Source organism: Huiozyma naganishii, chromosome 3 (genome assembly GCF_000348985.1).
Source record: "Huiozyma naganishii CBS 8797 chromosome 3, complete genome".
Lineage (NCBI taxonomy): Eukaryota > Fungi > Ascomycota > Saccharomycetes > Saccharomycetales > Saccharomycetaceae > Huiozyma > Huiozyma naganishii.
The window spans coordinates 657,104-676,577 of NC_035924.1; the positions used below are offsets into that span (position 1 = coordinate 657,104).

Consider the following 19,474-nt stretch of genomic DNA (forward strand, 5'->3'; position numbering starts at 1 on the left):
GTCTTAGTCTTTGTACTCGCTTTTTCTTTCTTTTTTGAGGCTAGTTTCGTCTTCCCCCCACAATGAGCAGTGACGACGGTGAGGTTTACGTGTCTGATGAAGTTAGACAGCAGGTGTTCCAGAAACTGGCTGGGAAGCTGGAGAACAGGGTGTGTTTTGACTGTGGTAACAAGAACCCGACGTGGACGTCTGTGCCGTTCGGGGTGATGCTCTGTATCCAGTGTTCTGCGGTGCACAGGAATCTGGGTGTCCATATCACGTTTGTCAAGTCGTCCACTTTGGATAAGTGGACCGTCAACAACCTGAGGAGATTCAAGCATGGTGGGAACAACAGGGCGAAGGAATACTTTTTGAAGAACAACGGGAAACAGTTCTTGAACACGTCGAACGTCAACGCACAGGTGAAGTATACGAGTTCCGTGGCCAAACGGTACAAGGAACATCTGGACAAGAAAGTGAAGAAAGATATGGAGTTGCATCCGGGGGATCTCGTACTCGAGGATCTTGACGAGAACCTTGAGGTGGACGTCACTCCGGAGACCTCCGCAAACAACAGCGTCGACGATTTCTTCTCCAATTGGCAGAAACCAAAGCAGAACACACCCGGTGCTGCGGGTCCATCCACCTCTTCAAGTTCTCCTTCCCCACTTGCCAATTCCGCTGCTGATGACACAGTTTCGAAAACTAAGACTCCACCAACCAAAGTGCGTACTACTGCTGCAGGTGCAGGTGCAGGTGCAGGTGCAACAAGATCATCGAGCATTCTGTCCGGTGGGAGGAAGAAAGCATCGTCGTTGGGTGCGCGTGCTGGTACCACAGGTGAGAAGAAACATTCTATCCTATCGTCCTCTAGAAAGCCAACGAGACTCTCCGCCAAGAAAGTTGATAAATCAAACGCGGAGGACCTTTTCGACCAATTTGAAAGGGAAGCCGAGGAGGAGAAGAACGATTTGTCCACAAAACGTTACAACAACATACCGGTTAACAATAAGCCACCGCCAAAGAGTTCCATCTACCAGGAGGAGCAAAACTTTGCCTCCGATGACGAGGACGAATTCAAGGACACCTTCGGTGACAACGACTACTCGCAACCGACAGCAGCCGCAGAGGACCTTAAACCAAAATTTGCCAAATTAGGATTCGGTATGACCGCGAACGATGCGAACGACCTTGCAAAGAAGCAGAAGGAGACTCAAAGAGCAGCCGCGGGGCCCAAGTACAGCGGCAAGATCGCCGCCAAATACGGTGGCCAGAAGGCCATTTCCTCGGACCAACTGTTTGGCCGTGGCTCATACGACGAGGAGGCTTCTCGCGAAGCGCGCAACAAGTTGAAGACCTTCGACAACGCTACATCCATATCGTCTGCGTCCTACTTTGGCGAGGAGCAGACGGGGGAAGAAGGCGAGATGGGTGGTGCTGGGATGAACAGTCAGAGTTACGCGGGCGGGAACAGCGGGGGCAATTTTGTTGATTTCAATATCAACGCTGATGACGAGATTCAAATATTGAAAGACGCTGTGGAACAAGGTGCCCAACGATTGGGGAACTACCTAAGAGACTACATGAGAGGTTAAAACAAAGAGACCATCATGCGGGGAAGTTCAGCTGTATGTATGTATTCGTCCTTTATTTTAGTCACGTACAATTCAAAGAGAGGAAATAATAAAAGTAAGAAACGATTATAGAAGGCAGACTGGAAGTACATTGAACGTACGTACTGAGCGGTTACACATTTTTTCCATATAAACAAACCCATGATGAATATTAGCTTAAGATGCCCAGGTGGGCTTAAAGAGAGCTAGGCGGAGAGAGGAGCACAGTAGATGAATGAGGGGGAAGGTCGTGTCCCCCGAAGAGATGGGTATATTTTAGTTTACATCTTCCTCTTCTTGTTACAATGATCGTCATTGTCCTGTAATTGCCTCTTGTTGGATGAAGAGTAGAGACAGTGCCCGCTTGACAGTACACTCTCTCGTAACCTACGGTTGTACTCTTCTGACCTCATACCGAAAATGTAGCATACCGGATTTACCATGCCCGGGTAGGCCATATGGTTGTACTGCGAATCATTGCAGGTGTCACCGGTGCCCATTGTCGGTTGTTTCCTAAGAAGTGTGTACTTGAACCGGACAATCAATTGGTTGTACACGCCAGCTCGAAGAAATTCTCTGCACATCAATGGGCCTCCTTTAAATTTCCGCTTATAATTCCCGATTTTTATATTTCAGCAATTTTCTTAAAATCGGGCAATTTAGTCAAAGCGGCTAGAAAGGAAGGGAGCGAGGAAATAACGTCCGGCGCAGCATGGCCTGTAGGCGTGGCCATGGTATGTAATTGTATAAGAAAGCTTACTAGTGTTTCTCCCCTTCTTCTGTAGAGCTGTTCCGATCAGAATATTCGAAATATCGTAATGACTGTCCAAACACACCCAAACACCCATCCCGAAAGCGTATGCAACCTAATACAAGAAATCCAAGCATTATTTTGCAAGGCACATCTACAACATTTTGATAGCCTTTTCTATTTGAAAGTTTGACTCGTTCTAACACATGCAATGGTGCACAAAGACGCTTGGCTGTGTGCCACGTCCATAGTGCAATTCCCCACCTTCTTTCGATTGAACAGTCACTTTTTCAGTTTTTTTCGAAATGTTTCTGAAAATAAATAATTGGAGTGGAATTATCACTTCCTGTTTAGGATATTTTGTGCCAGTCCGGCACGAAAAACTTTATGGGCCTGGAGGAGGAGCGGGAGCGGGACGGTCCGGGCCGGTCTCTTTCTGCCTGGAGACTGCAATTTCCAGCCTGGGAATTTCTTCTAGGCAGGACATCCCGCTGGGTTGGGGAGGAGTCTTTTCCTTCCAGGGAAGACGGACAGGAGGGAAACCTCACCTTTGGATTCACACCAAGTAGTATATACTTAGCTATTGAATAGTTAATGTAATTGGTGATTAGTTAGTTCCGTTTAAGCGAAACCACAGATCAAAGTATGTACCGTTAACAGTGTTATAGAAGGTTGTGTCATGGTTGTTGTTACGAAACAGACGGTAAATACCGTTAATTTTTGGCGTCTTTCCCAGTGTTTGGAGATGGTGGTGAAACATTGATTAGGCATTTATCCAGGTTGCTGTTCCTCGTGGAAACCGTTTCAGTTTATGTTGGAAATCATTGTTTTACTTGACCGTTAAAATTTGCAGGTACGGCGTCATAAATAGGAAATACAGTGGCGCTTTTCAGAAAACCTCTATTCAACCTTCTACGCTCATCCTAATAAATGGATACAAAATAAATGCAAGAGTACTAACAAGATTGTTTAATGTCCGGGATGTGAAATCAAGACTTGGCTGTAACTAGCCTTTTGGTTTACCGCTCCCGTGACCGTTAATTTTTACTACAGATGGCTGCCTCTCTACCTCACCCAAAGATTGTCAAGAAGCACACCAAGCAGTTCAAGCGTCACCACTCTGACCGTTACCACAGAGTCGGCGAGAGCTGGAGAAAACAGAAGGGTATTGACTCTGTTGTCAGAAGAAGATTCAGAGGCAACATCTCTGAGCCAACCATCGGTTACGGTTCCAACAAGAAGACCAAGTTCTTGTCCCCATCCGGCCACAAGGTCTTCTTGGTTGCCAACACCAACGACCTAGAGACCTTGATGATGCACACCAAGTCCTACGCCGCCGAGATCGCCCACAACGTCTCTGCCAAGAACAGAGTCGTCATCTTGGCCAGAGCTAAGGCTCTAGGTGTCAAGGTCACCAACCCAAAGGGTCGTTTGGCTTTGGAAGCTTAAATTTGCTAATTCTTTTTGAGAGCGGCATCCACCTCTCTTTTTTCCCGAATTAAGAGCAGTGGCGTTTTCGAAGGGGACTGTGTAACTGAAAGGACTTCTGAAATTAAACCATCTATAACTCTTCATATCTGTGTGTATTTTTATCAATAAAATATCATTTCAAATAAAATTGAATGGAAAAGGACAGTACGTCAATCTCCAAGGCTGCTGTTAAGTTCCAGCTATTGTGTGTTCCAATAAGCAAGAGGTCTGTTTAAAGGGAAGTTTGTATACCTGTAGTATATAGATAAAATTGAACCACTGAGGTCATAATAGTACATAAAAAAGAACGGAAAGAGAAGAAAGTGGGACAGAATCCCTAATTGAGGATTCATTCAAGAATCAGAAAGTGTAAAAGGACAGATTTGAACTTAAGGGGATGGCGTGAACATGCAATCACAGAGAAAGTAACTGAACAGTAAAGCAAAATATCAAAGTGAGAGAGAGAGAAAGAGAAAACAAAAAGATAATCGCTGCATAGTTGGTAACTACTGTTGAGAATATTCTTCTTAATGAAAAGTAAGTTTCTTACTTCTTAAAAAAGACGCCCTGTTTGTCTCTTCTCCATCTCCACCGCTCCCCTTTCAGACCCCCCGTTTAAAAGAAGTACCAACGAATAACTAAGGCCAATATCACAACAAGTGCTATTGGCACAATATTCGATCCGGCGTTGGCCACGGTCTTGGATTCTTTATTGTCTTCAGGCACATTTCCTGTAGAGGCCGATGTCTTCTCCTCTTTGACGACCTTTGGACTCTTCTGTTCTCTCGCGAGGGGTTGTCTCTCCTCAACAGCAGTCTTTGGCTCCTCCTCTTCCTCGTCCTCTTCTGCGTTAGCCACTTGGCTGTCTCGTGAGTTCTGCTCCTTCTTATTGTCCTCAGCAGTTTCACTCTTGCCCGTTATACCTTCAACGAGGGCAGCAACATGGCCGTACTTCACTTTAATCTTCTTCGACACGGCCTGCTTCCCGAACTCAGTCTCCAGATCAGACCATGCCTCAGCGACAGCCTTCTCGCCCAAATCGTACGGCGCGGGAAGCGTAATCACCAAGAACTTGTCACGACACTTGGCGTCCTTTGCGGGGGACTCGGGCAGGCCCAAAAAGATCACTTGCACCTGTACCGTTTCACCTGCAGCCACGACCGCCGCGTTGGGTCTCACACAGTAGAACTTCGGCGCTGTCGTCTTCACTTTAAATGCAATGGCTTCGTCAGATCCATTGGATATGGTGACGTACTCGGTGGATTGCTCCGTCAGAGGAGGTTTGTACTCCAAAACATCTGGGGTGATATCTACTTGGGACATTAGTGCAGTAGTGTGCGGTTTTGCTTGCTGAATGGGTTCTTCCTTCTTCTCAAAACGGTGCAGCAAAGGTGATCCTGAACAGCCCTCTCTACACGTATCCCTCCAAACAAGTGCTCTTTACAGGTTGTGTGTGTGTTGTGTTTTATATATTTGTCGTTGTTTTTTTTATAAATTTTTTCTCTCTCGTTTTTCCCGAAGAATCGCTCAACTTTGACGGCGACAGCGATGCTGTTCAGCTTGTCTTGAGGGGTGTTGATGTCTGTGATGATGGTCGTTGGAGGCTGCAACAACAGGCATTGATGTAGAAATGTATATCAGGGAAAAAACCCCCGGCGAAACAAGTGTTTTTGAGGGAAAAAAGGTTTCGCAGTAGAACCTCAGTAGTCGTCACCTCTGGAGACGATCTCCTTCTTGTGTGGATGCAGCAAGATTGTGTGCTCGAATTGAGCAGTGTAGGAGCCGCGGACGTCGACGAGCGGTGGGTAGTCCTGTACGGCGCCCTGTTTGACGAGCGAGTTCAATGCGAATAGGTACTTCTCCTCACCCAAGCGGTCTAGGTATCTACGGCAGAAGGGCAAAGTACCGAAGTTATCGTCGATCGTTTTCAGTAGTTTCTTGGCGCTCGTTAGCGAGGGCGATGTGTGAGTGTCCGCGTTTCTCGCGTAGTGCGAACATTCGCCCTCTTGCACGACGTACCCTCTCCCCGTGGTGCCGAAGGTCTCGATGGCGAAGTGCTCACCCTCCTCCATCTTGGTGTTGTCGCCGTTCTTCACGATGGGGACGGACTTCCCGCCGTGGATTCTGTAAGGTGCAATGTTGTGTCCGCATAGGTTTCTGCAAGGTTTGACCTGGAACGTCTCGCCGTTGATCTCAACCTCGTACGACTCCATCACCTCCTGAATGGCCTCCCCGATATCGGTAAGCCTGACGTCGATCCCAGCTTCTTTGATCCCCGTGTACGTCGCGTCCTTCACGGCGGCAAGCAAGTTGTCGTACTGTGGGTCGAACGCGACTGTCCACGCGGAGTCAATTATGTTACCGTTGACTTGCACACCGAAGTCCACCTTCATGACGTCCTCGTACTTTAGCACGGTCTTGTCCCCGCTGTTAGGGGTGAAATGCGCTGCCACGTGGTTCAGCGAGAGACCTGTAGGGAACCCAATCCCCTGGCTCTTCGGGTCGTCCATCTGCTTCAAGTCCTCCGCGCCAGTGTACTTCCTCGTCGCGTTCTCAATGATATCAGCAATGTCTGAAAGAAGCATCCCGGGCTTCAACTTGTTCTGCACGTTCCTCCGCACCCGCTTGTGGATCTCAGCACCCTTCCGCACCTCATTCCAGTGGTCCGTCCGCTCCGCATCCCTCTGCAAGTACCGTTTCTCCTCATCCGTAGTACGCGCCAAGTTGAAATCGTTGTCGTAATCCATCCATTCACCCTCTGGGTACACGCCCTCAGGGTAATACGTCTCTATCTTCTTGATCGGATTCTTCTTTTTCTTCTTCTTGTTCTTGCTCTTCTTCCCGCTGCCAGCTTGCGCATCTGGGGCAGCATTACCTCCCACAACGGCTCCGGTGTCAATTGGACCCTTCTCCTCCGGAACGGCGGCCACTTCCGGGACAGAAACTTCAGCAGTATCACTCATTTATCGTTACTCCCCTGGATGATACTTGTCGATACCAAGACATCTCCTACGAAAGGGACACATCGAGTGTAACACCGAAGTAATTGTAGTTTGCGATGTGAAGAGCAGCAGCAAAACACCTTGAAATTTTTCACTTCAAAAATTTAAAGGAAGAGACCAGTTGCGACGGTCACTGCAGTGCAGAGTCCATTACTCACAGACACACTCACACACGTACAGGTATGCTGAGGGCTGTCCCCTGTTTGTCCCGGTGTGGTGGTCGCTTTTTCAGCACTTCGTTAGCTTCATGGCAGCAACAACAACGGGGTGGTTCTCCTGGATCCCCTGCTCCGTCGTCCTCGTCCTCGCTGCTGGATGAGTTCACGGAGGGGATGCCGACTCTTCGATCGTATAACGTCAGCGGGATGCTGGACTCGACGCTGGACCTCGGGCTGTCCCCCACCTGCGGGCAGCTCCACGCGGGATGCTGCGAGCAAAGCGAGTGCGAACAGGGCCGCGCTACTGGAGAACACCGAGATCAAAGAACTGGCGATGGCAAGCCGATACGGTCCGCGTGCGGGCCGGACGGTGTCTGTACACAACAACGATACAACCTCGGCGTGTCGCAGCCTGGACAGCACGCTCTACGCCAACAGCATCGCCCAAGACCGCAGAGCGCAGAGGTTCTACATGAAGCCGGGCAAGAGGGCCGAGCAGAAGACAGCGCTCCGCCACAGAAAGACCTTCATGAAGGGGTTCAAGCATCTGATGGACATAGTCCAGGACGCAAAGCGCAAGGGTTACTGAACCGGTGTACAAGCTCTCTCTGATTCTAATAATAATACATATTCGGACTGTAAATAGTAAAGCTAGTGCTAGTAACGGAAGGGCACTGCCTCACCAGCTCCAATACCTCCCCTGCCCCTCTTTTAGAGCAGCATCAGACGGGTTTTATATCCCGCACAGGGGATCCCGGGGAACGTTAACATATCGCGATAAGCAGAGAGATGCCCAAAATTACGCTTGTTAAACGAGAAACGTGTTTTGGGGATGCCCATCCTCAAGGGGAGGCGGACTGCGCCATGCGTCTTCTCTCCACGTCTTAAACGCACCTGGAAACAGCGCAGTACGGGAGGTGATCGGCGCAATCTGTTGCAGGGCATCGGTTGCGATCGTGGAGGGGACAGTAAAGGGGAGGGGCTTCTTGCGGGCTCCCCTTGCCTCGGATCGAGATACAATCTGTAGACACGCATGCGCATAGCTACATGTTCTATGGATGCTGTTGCCTATTGTCAGGTGGATTGCAGGGTGGCGTGCCTCCTCCCTATAACCCCTCTTAGCGTAACAGGTACCGGCGATGACATGTGTATATAAGCTGACTACGGTGCGATGCCCTCGGAGTTGTGCAAGAGCCTAGTGTTTTGGAGGTTGGATTAGAAGTTCCGGTTCTTCTACATTGCTTAACAATGGTGTTTCGCTGGCCAGTTGGTTCGGCGGAGTTGGCGCTGCTCAAGACGGGTTCCGTCGTGGGCATTCTGGCACTGCCATCGATATTCCAGGCAGTTGGGTTGCTCTACGGAGCACTGCTCTGCGTGGCGTGCGTCTGCACTTCGGCGCTGGCCATTGTGCTGCAGGCGCAAGTGGCCGAATACGTCCCCAATGGGTGTGTGTCGTTCTTCATACTCGCCGAGATGGTCGACGACCGCCTGCCCGTGCTATTCGACATCGCAATGGTTGTCAGGGGGCTCGGTGTCTCGACAGCGTATCTGGTCATCGTGGGGGACTTGCTCCCGCAGTTGTTCCCAGCACAATGTATCCCCGCAAGGTGGCTGTGCATTCTACTTGTCGCGGCCTGCCTCGCTTTGCCGCTGAGTTGCATACACGGGCTTAGCGTCTTGGGATACTCTCCCATTCTGTCATCGACGCTCACCGCTGTCCTCGCAGTGTGCATGCCGCTGTTTTACCTCTTTGGTGGAGTATCACCCTTTGACGCGGGCACCGTAACCAGAGCGACTAGCAACGGTGCCCCGAGGCTGCTAGGCTTGCCCCTGCTCATGTTCATGTTCACCTGTCACCAAAACATATTTCCGACACTGAACTGCGCAAGGGAGAGGGGCCTCAAGCACACACTGAGGGTCCCACTCACGTACTTGGCCGCGTACGCAGCGGTATGTCTCATTTGCGGTATCACGGGGTACCTGACCTTCCACAAAAGTACACGAACGATCCCGAGCAACGTTCTGTTGCTGTACCCACAGGGAAGCATCCTCGGAACACTCTGCCGTGTCACTACATTGCTGAGTGTCACATTGAGTTTCCCGCTCCTGTGCCATCCGACAAGGGCCGCATTGAACCACATTTGGGCACACTGGGGACGCGGCCAGGACAGCCAGGCAAGCCAACCGCGGTACAAGACGGACGCCACTGTGGACGAGACGGAGTGGACCCCGCTGATCTCGATCGAGGGCCGCAGGGTCTCCGTCGACGAGATGGTCGAGGAGGGGTACACTAAGTCGCTGCCCCTGCGGAACAACCCATGTTCCACGGACAGCGCGTGTACAGGTGGGACAACGGCAAGCTTTATCGCAATCACAATACTCCTCGTGGCGGTACCGACATGCCTCAGCGTCTTTATAGACAGTGCCACGCTGGGGGCAGTCCTGGGGCTCGTCGGTATCACAGCCTCGGTGACCGTCGGGTACGTACTCCCGGGCATTCTCGGCTGGAACCTCATCGGGATAGATCTCGCAGCGACACACTGGGAAAGCCGGCGCGGCAGCACCCGCCTGATCAAGTACGCTGACGGGCGCTCTACGCTCGCGATGGGCAAGCGGAGGATTAGCCGCCGCTGCCGTCTACGTAGTCGCGACAACCCGTTGAACCCAGGGCACATACGCCCCACATATACAGTTCATATACAGCCGTTTCTATCAAAGGACCTCAAGACGCGAATTTCTATTGTCCTTTCCGGAATTTGCCTGCGATTAACGCGTAGTTTAATTTTTGATCTCGATGCATCTGACGCTCGAAGAGTGTTTCCTTTGCAGGTGGGCAGCTGTCTGTACTGGTGGTGGGACACACGGTTGTGTTTGTACGTAGTTTAATCTCATTTTTGTGAAGACAGAAAGGGTCCCCAAGTTTAGAGGGCACATTTTTGCTAGTACATATTCATCAATTAACAGGCTCATCATCACCGATGGATTTCACAAGACCGCTGCAGAAACAGAGGAGGACGTTTACGCAACGGCATCGTTTTGAGGTGAAGAATCTACTGGGTGATCCCTTTGCGATCTCGACGACGTCCATTGCTTTGATCTCTTGGATCATCACGATTGGTGGGTCCATCGCGGTCGCTTCCGATAACGAACCGTTCCCCAGGTTCACATGGTGGGGGATAGGGTTTGAGTTCTTCCTGATATGTTTGATTTCTGTGTTCTACTGCTACAATGTAGTCGATTACTACAGGATCTTCCTGTGCGGGTCACTCTCCGTCGCGTTCGTCTACACCACAAACAGTGCTACTAACCTGGTGTATAGTGACGGTTCAAGAAAGGCCGCTGCGTCCGCTGGGGTAGTCCTACTGTCCATTGTGAACTTCATCTGGCTGTTCTATTTTGGCGGCGATAATGCGTCCCCCTTCAACAGGTGGATCGATTCGTTCTCCCTGCACGGTATACGGCCATCACCTTACGAGCATTCGACTCTGAGAGCCCGTAGGAGGTCGAGTAAACCGCTCGCTAGTACGCCAAGACCGGTGACCAGGTACACCACGGAAACAAACCAAGATCAGCAACCGTTCCACGACGGGTCCTACCAGGGGAACAATTACATGTCCTCCACCGCGCTGAGTGGGTTTGAGAACACAGAACCGCAGTTCAATCCAGGTACTCAGTACGACACAATAAACACGCACCACATGCCGCAAGTCGACGAAGCCACTGGGGCACGCGCAAGGGGCACGTATCTCACGAATGAGAACACAGATACCACTATGAGTGGGACCCTTGGGCTGTACAGCGAGCTCGGGGATGAGGAGAACTTCATGTACACGGCAAAGGCACTGTACTCCTACGATGCGGACAGTAACGACCAGTACGAGGTATCGTTTGAACAGGGGGAGATCCTGAAAGTCAGCGACATTGAGGGCAGGTGGTGGAAGGCTAGGAGAGCCAATGGTGAGACAGGTATAATTCCAAGTAATTACGTAGAGTTGATCGAGTCATAAGTATGCAGAGTTTGTCTGCTAGGTTTTTCAATATTAGAGAGTAGGTTTCGCTGACACTCTCACAGCTTTGAGAAATTTATGATAAATTTACTATATATTACTATTGTAGAGTAAAGACTTACACAACGACACCAGAGTTGGAGGCAACTCTTGGCCACAAGTCAGCACATTCCTTACCGACTGGGCCAGTGATGGCAGAACCCTTCATTTCACCCTTTGGATTAGCGATGACACCGGCGTTGTCTTCGAAGTATAGGAAGACACCGTCCTTTCTTCTCCAGGACTTGGCTTGTCTGACCACAATAGCTGGCATGACCTTCTTTCTCAATTCAGGCTTACCCTTCTTGACAGTGGCCATAACCATGTCACCTAGAGAGGCGGCTGGTAGTCTGTTCAATCTGGAACCAGAACCCTTGACAGCAATGATGTACAAGTTTCTGGCACCTGTGTTGTCAGCACAGTTCATGATGGCACCAGTTGGTAGACCTAACTATTTTAAAAAGAGTGGGTGGAGTCGAACATCAAACACACCATTGTATTTCCTAGTTGATTTTCATCCTTATGCCAGAATGAACAACAAGGTAATCAACATGCAGAGTGGTATTAATTCGAGAGTAAGAATTCTGTTAGTAAAAATGTGCCTTAGCTTGTAGCTGCAAAGGGGAACATGCGGGAGGGTGAGACCGAACTGGGGCAGTTATCTCATATATTATCGAGAGATTGTGTTTTAATTGCACCATGCGTCGTTTCCCTTATGATGTTAGGTCCATTTTAATCCTAGAGTATTTCAACGTTCTTCCAACAACAAAGAACTGTCCTCTCCGTGGCCATTTTATTCCCACAGTTGCAATCACTTAACTTGTTTAGCTCATATTATAACATACTGAAATTCTGAATTTTGTACCTTGAGCACCGTTACCAGACATTATTTATCTTTGGATATTTGAGGTATCTGGTCCACTAATTAATGATAGAATGGCCAAACGTACCTTCAAAACAGACTTACAAGTTAAGCCTTCAAACAGTTCCGTATTGTGCGTTACGGGAAGGAATCTGCAGAAACCTACCAGGAGATGCTCCAGCGGGTCCCATTGGGGGAAGGACAGAATCGTGAGCTCTGCGAGATTGTTCGTGGGCCCGGGCGGGAGAGCGGCGTCCCTCCCCCCGGGACCCCGAGACCGGAGGGAGAAACCCTCTGGGGGAGCACTTCTTCTCACTGGAATAATCTTGGAGCGCTTCTGCCTAGACGGAAAACGCTCCCTCTATCTCCCACTGGAATCCGAGCCTGAAACAACCGACAAATAACCTGAACCTCTTTTTTGCCGAAACGGGACAACAGAAAGTACATGTGACCGAATATTGAAGAATTGAAGAGAAAAAATGTTGTAAATTTTGGGTCCAAAATTTGCATTCTGAAGAAATGTACTGATGTACCAACCAGTCACGTAGAGTCTGTTACGCGATGGGATGTCCCACGAAAACGGCTCACGAAGTTGAATTTGAAGAAAGTACTGGTTACGTTAAGTTAGGGACACTCGTTTGCCATCATAGGTTCCTTGTTGGCGAAACGGTGATGTGGAGGGATCCAGAAAGGTATGGATAGCTCAGATGAAGACTTCATACCGCGCAAGAGGGCAAGGCTAGTGCGGGAAGGAGCTTTGAACGACGATTCTGAAGCATCTGAGTCATCCACCGATTTGGGTACAAACGATGACGTCCCTATATATCAGGAATCCGGTTCCGATTCGGAGTCTGTTGAAGTTTTAGAAGAGAGGGATGTAGATGTTGAAAACTTTAATTTGGATGAAGCCTTCAAAACGACAAACGGGAACGGGAACGGCTCTGCGGATTCGCCTAATGCGGTGCAGGAACCACCCATGATCGATTTGGACGCAGAGGCACAACAGCAAGTGGTAGAGATACCTGATGAGGATGAGGATGCGCGGAACAAGGATGGGGATGTAGGAAACGACGATGTGACTAGGGAGTTACGAGAGACGCAGCAGAACCAAAAGCCACCTCAATCGTACAAACCACTGAGAGAATACAAGTGTCCAATATGTTTTGATCCACCAGATGTGGCAATGGCAGCTCCGTGTGGCCATGTATTCTGCTGCGAGTGTCTGTTCAACATGGTGAACAACTCCAGAAATAGAGGTAATTTTGGTTTATGCGCTCTCTGCAGATCCAAAGTGGACTTCAAACGATGTAAAATGATAATTGTAAGGAAGAATAAAGTGAGCAAGCCGGTTTAGTAGTGGACAGGTGAACTTTGTCCAATTTCGCACTTTTAAGTCATCCCCTCATCGTATCTCTCCGTCTGAGCCACTCTACATGACTCCCGGGACATTCAAGTATATATAATATATTCACTTCCATCAAACTAACATTCATTAGTAAAGACTAGGTTCGACCCCTCTAACGCAGCAGCGTTTACTGGGTCGTGCCGTTGGTGTGAGCCTTATACAACGAGATGGCACGGGCACGTGATTTCGCGTTAGTGGTGTCTTTATTTTTTTTCTTCTTTTTTGCCTGAAAAATTTAAACATCGGGAAACATGTTCTCATATTTGAGAAATGTTGTAATGTGTAGTTCAAAAACTGGTTTGGTAGTAGAACGAAGGGCAGGACGGTCCAGTACACTTGGGTGTTTTTAACAGTAGCTCCATTTAGATTAGAAAAGTACGCGCGTGCACTGTTTTTTTCTTTCTTCCCCTCAAAAACGTGCCAAAAACTCTAGGTTCATCCCTCATCATTCAGGGACATAAGTTTTTTCTTCCTTTTTGCGGTTACTCGGTTCTCTGGATAAGGAACCAAGTTTTGCTGTGTCCTACTCTCGTGAGAAATCGAGGGCAAAAATGAGTGCAAAATTATCCAACATGCTATCAGAGATTGATACGAGCGTATCCGGGAATTTTTCAAGGGACTCACTCAATGACGGGAATATAACAGGTCAAAGTACTCCAAGGATATTCCCCATATATATATGCATCAATGAATATTTGAAAAGAATGGAGGATGAGCTGAATATGAAACCAGGTGATAAGATTCAAGTTATCACGGACGATGAGGAATACAACGATGGTTGGTACTTTGGGAAAAACTTGAGGACAAAGGAGGAAGGGTTATACCCGGTGGTGTTTACCCAGGTTATAAGCACAGAGAGGAAACCGACTTTGATGAGAGCCAAATCTTTGAAAAGAATGAACAGTCCTTCGACGCCGAATGAGGGCAGTGACATATCGGCAAGCTTCAACGGGTCGCTCAATAACCACAGCACTAATATCAGTACGTCCAGTCATAACAACGGTGAGGACGGTTTAACATCCCTAGTGTCAAGGATGACTACGAGTGGGGAGTTCTCTACGCCGAAATCATTGAGAATGGCAGACTCTTCCCCAACAAAGAAAACAGGCACCATCCGTGACGAAATATTCAAGAATGACCCGCAAAATGATAAGCTGGACAGGAAAGTGTCGGTGAAGAGCACAATGAGTGATATTGACAAAGCCATTGACGATTTCCAATTTGAACCAGCAGGAGAATCGACGAACGGCCCAAGCAACCCTACTTCACTGGTCAATCTGAATGATGATTCCGTTTCATCCAGTTTTGTAAACAGTACCCTATTTTCAAGCACGGCTGATTTGAATCTGGCTAACAGACCGCCTACTTCTGCGACGCCCCCCATCGGAGAGCAGTCCAAAAACACAAATGCTAATCATGACAGGATATCTGTTGCAAATGCCGCTGACTGGACTCCAGAAGAAGTCTCTCAATACTTTATGCAATGTGGCTTTGATCAACAATCATCTTCGATGTTCAAACAACACAAAATTTCGGGTAAGATTTTACTTGAATTGGAATTGGTGCATCTGAAGGAACTAGACGTCAACTCTTTTGGGACGAGATTTGAAATGTTCAAAGAAATTGAGTCTTTGAAGCAGCAGGTAAAGGCTCTACAGGAGAATGTGAATCAAGATTTCGGCGTTGCTAAAACCCCTAGTTTTGGTGTGGACTCTGGAAATCCAATGTCGAGAGAATTAATGCCACCAGCTTTTGTCGATTACCGAGCCCAAAGTTCGGATACTATACCGTCTTCCAATGCGTCGACTCCAACCATATCAGTAACGAAATCGTCAAAAAAAGAGAAATCGCGCCCGACTTCCTTAGTTTTGAACAATCAAACGCCAAGAAATGTCTCGTCCAGTACCATGCCTTTAGACATTGTTGACGAAATAGCTGATCCTAGCATGTTCGTCTCTCCAAGGAGAGCACCAAAACCGCCATCTTATCCAAGTCCAGTTCAACCTCCAAAATCTCCAATGATCAAATCAGCAGGCTCTAATAAGTCGAACTCGACGCCTCTACTGAATTCTAATAAGTCTTATTCGCCACCTTCCCTGTACCAATCATCAGCGAACAAAAGCGGTCCACCAAACAATGATAAGGAAAGTGTTGGGCCAGAAGCATTAACAATTAGGACACCTTCAGTAAAACAGAGTTTGCGAATACCCGAAAGTGATCCTGCTGGACTCCATACTCAGAATGACGATGCTAGTACTAATGGCAGACCCAGCTCGAGTGTTTACGATAATGCGTCCGTTGAAGAAGCTTTGGAAGAGATGAAGTTGCAGGACGCAACGCCAGATGATGATGAAGATCCGAGAAAAGTTAAGAGGAATTCCTCTATGCGTTCATACTTTTCGAAGAATCAAGATAAGAGAGCTAGTAGTACTTCTGGGTCTTTGAAGAGAAGCAGTTCATTCACTCTCAAGAAGAAAAATGGTCTGCTAACAAGTCCATTCAAGCAACAATTCACCGATAGTGCAAACAGGAACGCTGCAGAGGATAGAAACATTTCGAAGACAAAAGAAGATCCAAGGTCGCCACCTAAGAAAAATAAATTCAGATCTGTCAGTGCCAAGGAGTCACCGGCAAACCAACCTGTCGATGCTGCGAGAAAGATTCTGGAAGGCGACAAATCGAAGAGATCGGTGAGCGAGGCAATGAAAAACAAATCTCTCCGCACTATGGCCACAAGAGCTCCTCCAAAGAAACTGCAAACAACTGCGTTCACCGAGGGATTGAGAACCATTTCAGTCAAGGATGCGATGAAGACAGCTGGATTCTCTGGCTGGATGAGCAAAAAGGGGAGTGGCACGATGAGCACGTGGAAAACAAGATTCTTCACATTGGAAGGTACCAGACTATCCTATTTTGCCAGTACTACGGACACCAGAGAGCGTGGTCTTATTGATGTGACTGGGTATCGTGTAGTGCCGGCAAAAGAGGACGATAAATTTGTTTCTCTCTACGCCGCATCTACAGGTAAAGGGCGTTATTGTTTCAAATTATTGCCGCCCCAGCCGGGCTCCAAAAAGGGACTAACTTTCACTCAACCCAGGGTACATTATTTTGCTGTCGACACGAAAGAGGAAATGAGAGGATGGATGGCGCATTTAATCAAAACCACCATTGATATAGATACCTCGGTTCCCGTTATCAGTTCGTATAGCACGCCAACCGTATCTCTGTCCAAAGCTAAAGAAATGCTAGCAGAAGCCCGCGCCGAAACTAAGCTGAGAGAAAAGGAAAGGTTGATAAATGACGACGAAGAAGACGAAGGAAAAAAATTATGGGATCAACAACATCAAAATTCAAAGCTACGGTCCCAACAGCGAAAACAAGAAAAGTTTGCTAAAGGAAGTACTCCTAACAGTTCTACAGAAACTGTTACTAACACTGTAACCAATACAAGTGCCGGTTCAAACGGCTTTGCAAGTCCATATCTGTTGGCGTCAGGAATGTCGCCAGATATCAGCCGCGTCCCTGGAAGCCGAACTCCCCATACAAAAGATAAGAAATTGGAAGGCGATTACTTTGGCTCCAGTCTTGCAGATGAACAAAATTGATCTATCACACCCACTCGCTTGTAACTTTATTCTATACCCTTCTATAATTGATTTGGTCTGCTACTTATACGGCTATATACATACCCACAGGTTCTTAATCTACAGTAACATGGAGAAGATCTATTTTTGCGGCTGAAACCTCACTAAGAATTTTTTTTCACTATCGATTTCGTGATTTCATTTTCCCCTCAACGAAAATACTGAAAGGTTGGCTGTCACAGGAAATGAAATATCTCACCTATTACTTCGTGGTTTACTAAGTGTCTGCGCTTCTCAAGTTTCTTCGAGATACAATTGCTTTTTTTGCCCACGAGTACGTGATTAACGGCACCCAATAGTGAAACGGAGATACCACCTTATTAGCGGTTTGAGCAATTTTTCAGTGACAACAAGGTTGGGACGAGAGACAGCAAATGAGAGATCGTTACAAGATTCTATTGGTAATTGCAAGTGTCCTGCTCTTTCTCCGAGGTCTCTTCTCATTTGTAAACACGACGAATGAGGGGTGGCTGACACCGACAATATACAGGCATGGCGACCCTGTCGAGATAATTGTGAACAAGATTGAGTCAGATGCAACTCAGCTGCCCTACGGGTACTATGACCTACCCTTTACGTGCCCCCCTACAGTTGACAAGAAGCCTTTGCATCTTTCATTGAACGAAGTTATTAGAGGTGATAGGAAGTGGCAGAGTAATTACGAATTAGAATTTGGGAAAGATACCGAATGTACTGTATTGTGTGCAAGAAAGACGAATCCAGATGGTATGAGGAGCCTAGATAAATTTATCAAACAAGAGTATGTTGTTCAATGGTTTATTGATAAGGAGCTACCAGCAGCGACTACCTTCATCTCCACAGTTGATCAGAAAAAGTATTATGGTTCCGGATTTCCATTAGGGTTTGTGGATGAAGAAACTGGTAAGGTTTACGTTAACAACCACGTAATGATGGTTATAAGATACCATGCGATTGATGATTACAATTTCACGATAGTAGGATTTGAAATATACCCGAAATCTGTTTCGGACTACCATTGTCCGGGTGCCTCCAAGGACTACGATCAATATGAGGTGGTGGTTCCTGAAATTGCAAATGAAGATACCTTCATTCCCTTCACTTACTCTGTTTATTGGAGGGAGGAGTTTGACGTAGAGTGGAAGGATCGTTACAATCTGTTTTTCGATTCGGGAGAGTTATCAGGGTCCGTCTCCAGGAAATTTCACTGGATAAGTTTGGCCAACTCCGCCAGTATTGCATTTTTAATGACTTTCATTGTTTCCCTCATTTTTATCAAGATTACTGGCATTCCAAATCGCCTTGAGACGAAAAAAGAATCCCCCAAAGCTTCAATTTTCGTCATCGCAAGGAACTGGTTTTACGACGACAGACCAGTAATGCCCCATCTGTTTATTTGCATAGTTTCTATGGGTGTCCACTTCCTTTTCACCGTTATTGGATCTTTAACAATATCTTGTTCGTTAAACAGTTTGCACACGATAAGAAATTCGGTACTTACGATGGCTCTATTATTTTTCGTTCTCGGTGCATTTATGGCTTCCTTTGTTGGTGGTACTCTGTTAATAGAAAATAATAAGCTGATAATGAGAAGGGGTTCTTTGAAAAATGTCTTTTCAAACATATTATTATTTTCTGTCGTCTGTGGCTCGTTACTTCCAGGTATGGTGATTCTCACGGCTATCATTTTGAATTGTATTATTTGGCTTCATACCTCCACTAATGTGCTCCCCTTTGCTACCATAATGAAGCTGCTTTTTATTTATTTCATTGTTTGCATTCCACTAAGTGTTTTGGGTGGATCAATTGCAGCCAATAAGGACTCTGAAGAGTATTCTCGTTTGAGAAGTGACTCTATAAAAAGGATATCTAGGACACGCGCAAACAAGATCATGGATGAAGACCAAGGGACAGATGTAAGAACCACAAGAAAGTTGAAATATAAAGTAAGATGGCAACTTAAAAAAATGATGCTGGACACCGTGACTGTGGTAAGCTTGTTAGCAAGTGGTATTTTCCCTTTCATTATGATTTATGTTGAACTCCAATTTGTCTACAAATCTGTCTGGTACGAAAAGACCACGTTTTATTACTATTATGGGTTTCTACTTGCCAACATTATACTATTATGCCTTGTCATTTGCGACATAGCAATCATTTGTTCCTATTTGATGATGACTGTATCGAGTAAGGATAATTCAGATTCATGGAAGTGGAAGACTTTCCAACTGTCCAGCAGTTGTGCTTGGTACATGGAGGCCTATTCCATATATTACGTTTTCAAAGTTTTGAATATGCGCGACTTCTCATCAATACTCATTTCAGTATGCTACAGTCTACTGTTTAATGCATTATGCGGACTTGCTATGGGATCTATTGGCTATTTGGCATCTCTTTGGTTTGTCAAAAGAGTATATAGGTCTCACTTCCAAAAGTAAATAGCTTTCAGCCGTTATTAATCTCGTCATGATGTAAGATTAACTTGAAAAAAAAAAAGATTAAACATGAGGCATTCCCAGTAGGGAACGTCGCATCATTTGTATAACTATTGTAAACAGGATT

The 19,474-nt window shown here is 47.1% G+C and overlaps 10 protein-coding genes across 10 annotated transcripts; 7 read left to right on the forward strand and 3 right to left on the reverse strand.

Moving 5' to 3' along the window:
* Positions 1-62: 62 nt before the first annotated feature.
* Positions 63-1,574, forward strand: GLO3 (ADP-ribosylation factor GTPase-activating protein; the record flags this gene model as incomplete). The annotated part of the gene is made up of 1 exon (XM_022607053.1): positions 63-1,574. One exon carries the CDS (start codon positions 63-65, stop codon positions 1,572-1,574), a length of 1,512 nt encoding a protein of 503 aa, XP_022463687.1.
* A 2,854-nt stretch (positions 1,575-4,428) lies between these two features.
* On the reverse strand, positions 4,429-5,136 carry KNAG0C03350 (uncharacterized protein; the record flags this gene model as incomplete). Its single annotated transcript, XM_022607054.1, has 1 exon — positions 4,429-5,136. One exon carries the CDS (start codon positions 5,134-5,136, stop codon positions 4,429-4,431), a length of 708 nt encoding a protein of 235 aa, XP_022463688.1.
* A 377-nt stretch (positions 5,137-5,513) lies between these two features.
* MAP2 (methionine aminopeptidase) lies at positions 5,514-6,776 on the reverse strand (the record flags this gene model as incomplete). Its single annotated transcript, XM_022607055.1, has 1 exon — positions 5,514-6,776. One exon carries the CDS (start codon positions 6,774-6,776, stop codon positions 5,514-5,516), a length of 1,263 nt encoding a protein of 420 aa, XP_022463689.1.
* Positions 6,777-7,130: 354 nt separating this feature from the next.
* MRP21 (mitochondrial 37S ribosomal protein bS21m) lies at positions 7,131-7,562 on the forward strand (the record flags this gene model as incomplete). The annotated part of the gene is made up of 1 exon (XM_022607056.1): positions 7,131-7,562. One exon carries the CDS (start codon positions 7,131-7,133, stop codon positions 7,560-7,562), a length of 432 nt encoding a protein of 143 aa, XP_022463690.1.
* A 659-nt stretch (positions 7,563-8,221) lies between these two features.
* Positions 8,222-9,859, forward strand: KNAG0C03380 (uncharacterized protein; the record flags this gene model as incomplete). Its single annotated transcript, XM_022607057.1, has 1 exon — positions 8,222-9,859. One exon carries the CDS (start codon positions 8,222-8,224, stop codon positions 9,857-9,859), a length of 1,638 nt encoding a protein of 545 aa, XP_022463691.1.
* Positions 9,860-9,951: 92 nt separating this feature from the next.
* Positions 9,952-10,980, forward strand: SHO1 (osmosensor SHO1; the record flags this gene model as incomplete). The annotated part of the gene is made up of 1 exon (XM_022607058.1): positions 9,952-10,980. The coding sequence occupies one exon, from the start codon at positions 9,952-9,954 to the stop codon at positions 10,978-10,980; it is 1,029 nt and encodes a 342-aa protein (XP_022463692.1).
* A 118-nt stretch (positions 10,981-11,098) lies between these two features.
* On the reverse strand, positions 11,099-11,906 carry RPL23B (60S ribosomal protein uL14; the record flags this gene model as incomplete). The annotated part of the gene is made up of 2 exons (XM_022607059.1): positions 11,099-11,470; positions 11,865-11,906. 2 exons carry the CDS (start codon positions 11,904-11,906, stop codon positions 11,099-11,101), a joined length of 414 nt encoding a protein of 137 aa, XP_022463693.1.
* A 669-nt stretch (positions 11,907-12,575) lies between these two features.
* Positions 12,576-13,235, forward strand: SLX8 (SUMO-targeted ubiquitin ligase complex subunit SLX8; the record flags this gene model as incomplete). Its single annotated transcript, XM_022607060.1, has 1 exon — positions 12,576-13,235. One exon carries the CDS (start codon positions 12,576-12,578, stop codon positions 13,233-13,235), a length of 660 nt encoding a protein of 219 aa, XP_022463694.1.
* A 602-nt stretch (positions 13,236-13,837) lies between these two features.
* Positions 13,838-16,894, forward strand: BOI2 (Boi2p; the record flags this gene model as incomplete). The annotated part of the gene is made up of 1 exon (XM_022607061.1): positions 13,838-16,894. One exon carries the CDS (start codon positions 13,838-13,840, stop codon positions 16,892-16,894), a length of 3,057 nt encoding a protein of 1,018 aa, XP_022463695.1.
* A 413-nt stretch (positions 16,895-17,307) lies between these two features.
* On the forward strand, positions 17,308-19,350 carry TMN3 (Tmn3p; the record flags this gene model as incomplete). The annotated part of the gene is made up of 1 exon (XM_022607062.1): positions 17,308-19,350. One exon carries the CDS (start codon positions 17,308-17,310, stop codon positions 19,348-19,350), a length of 2,043 nt encoding a protein of 680 aa, XP_022463696.1.
* Between the last annotated feature and the right edge of the window lie 124 nt (positions 19,351-19,474).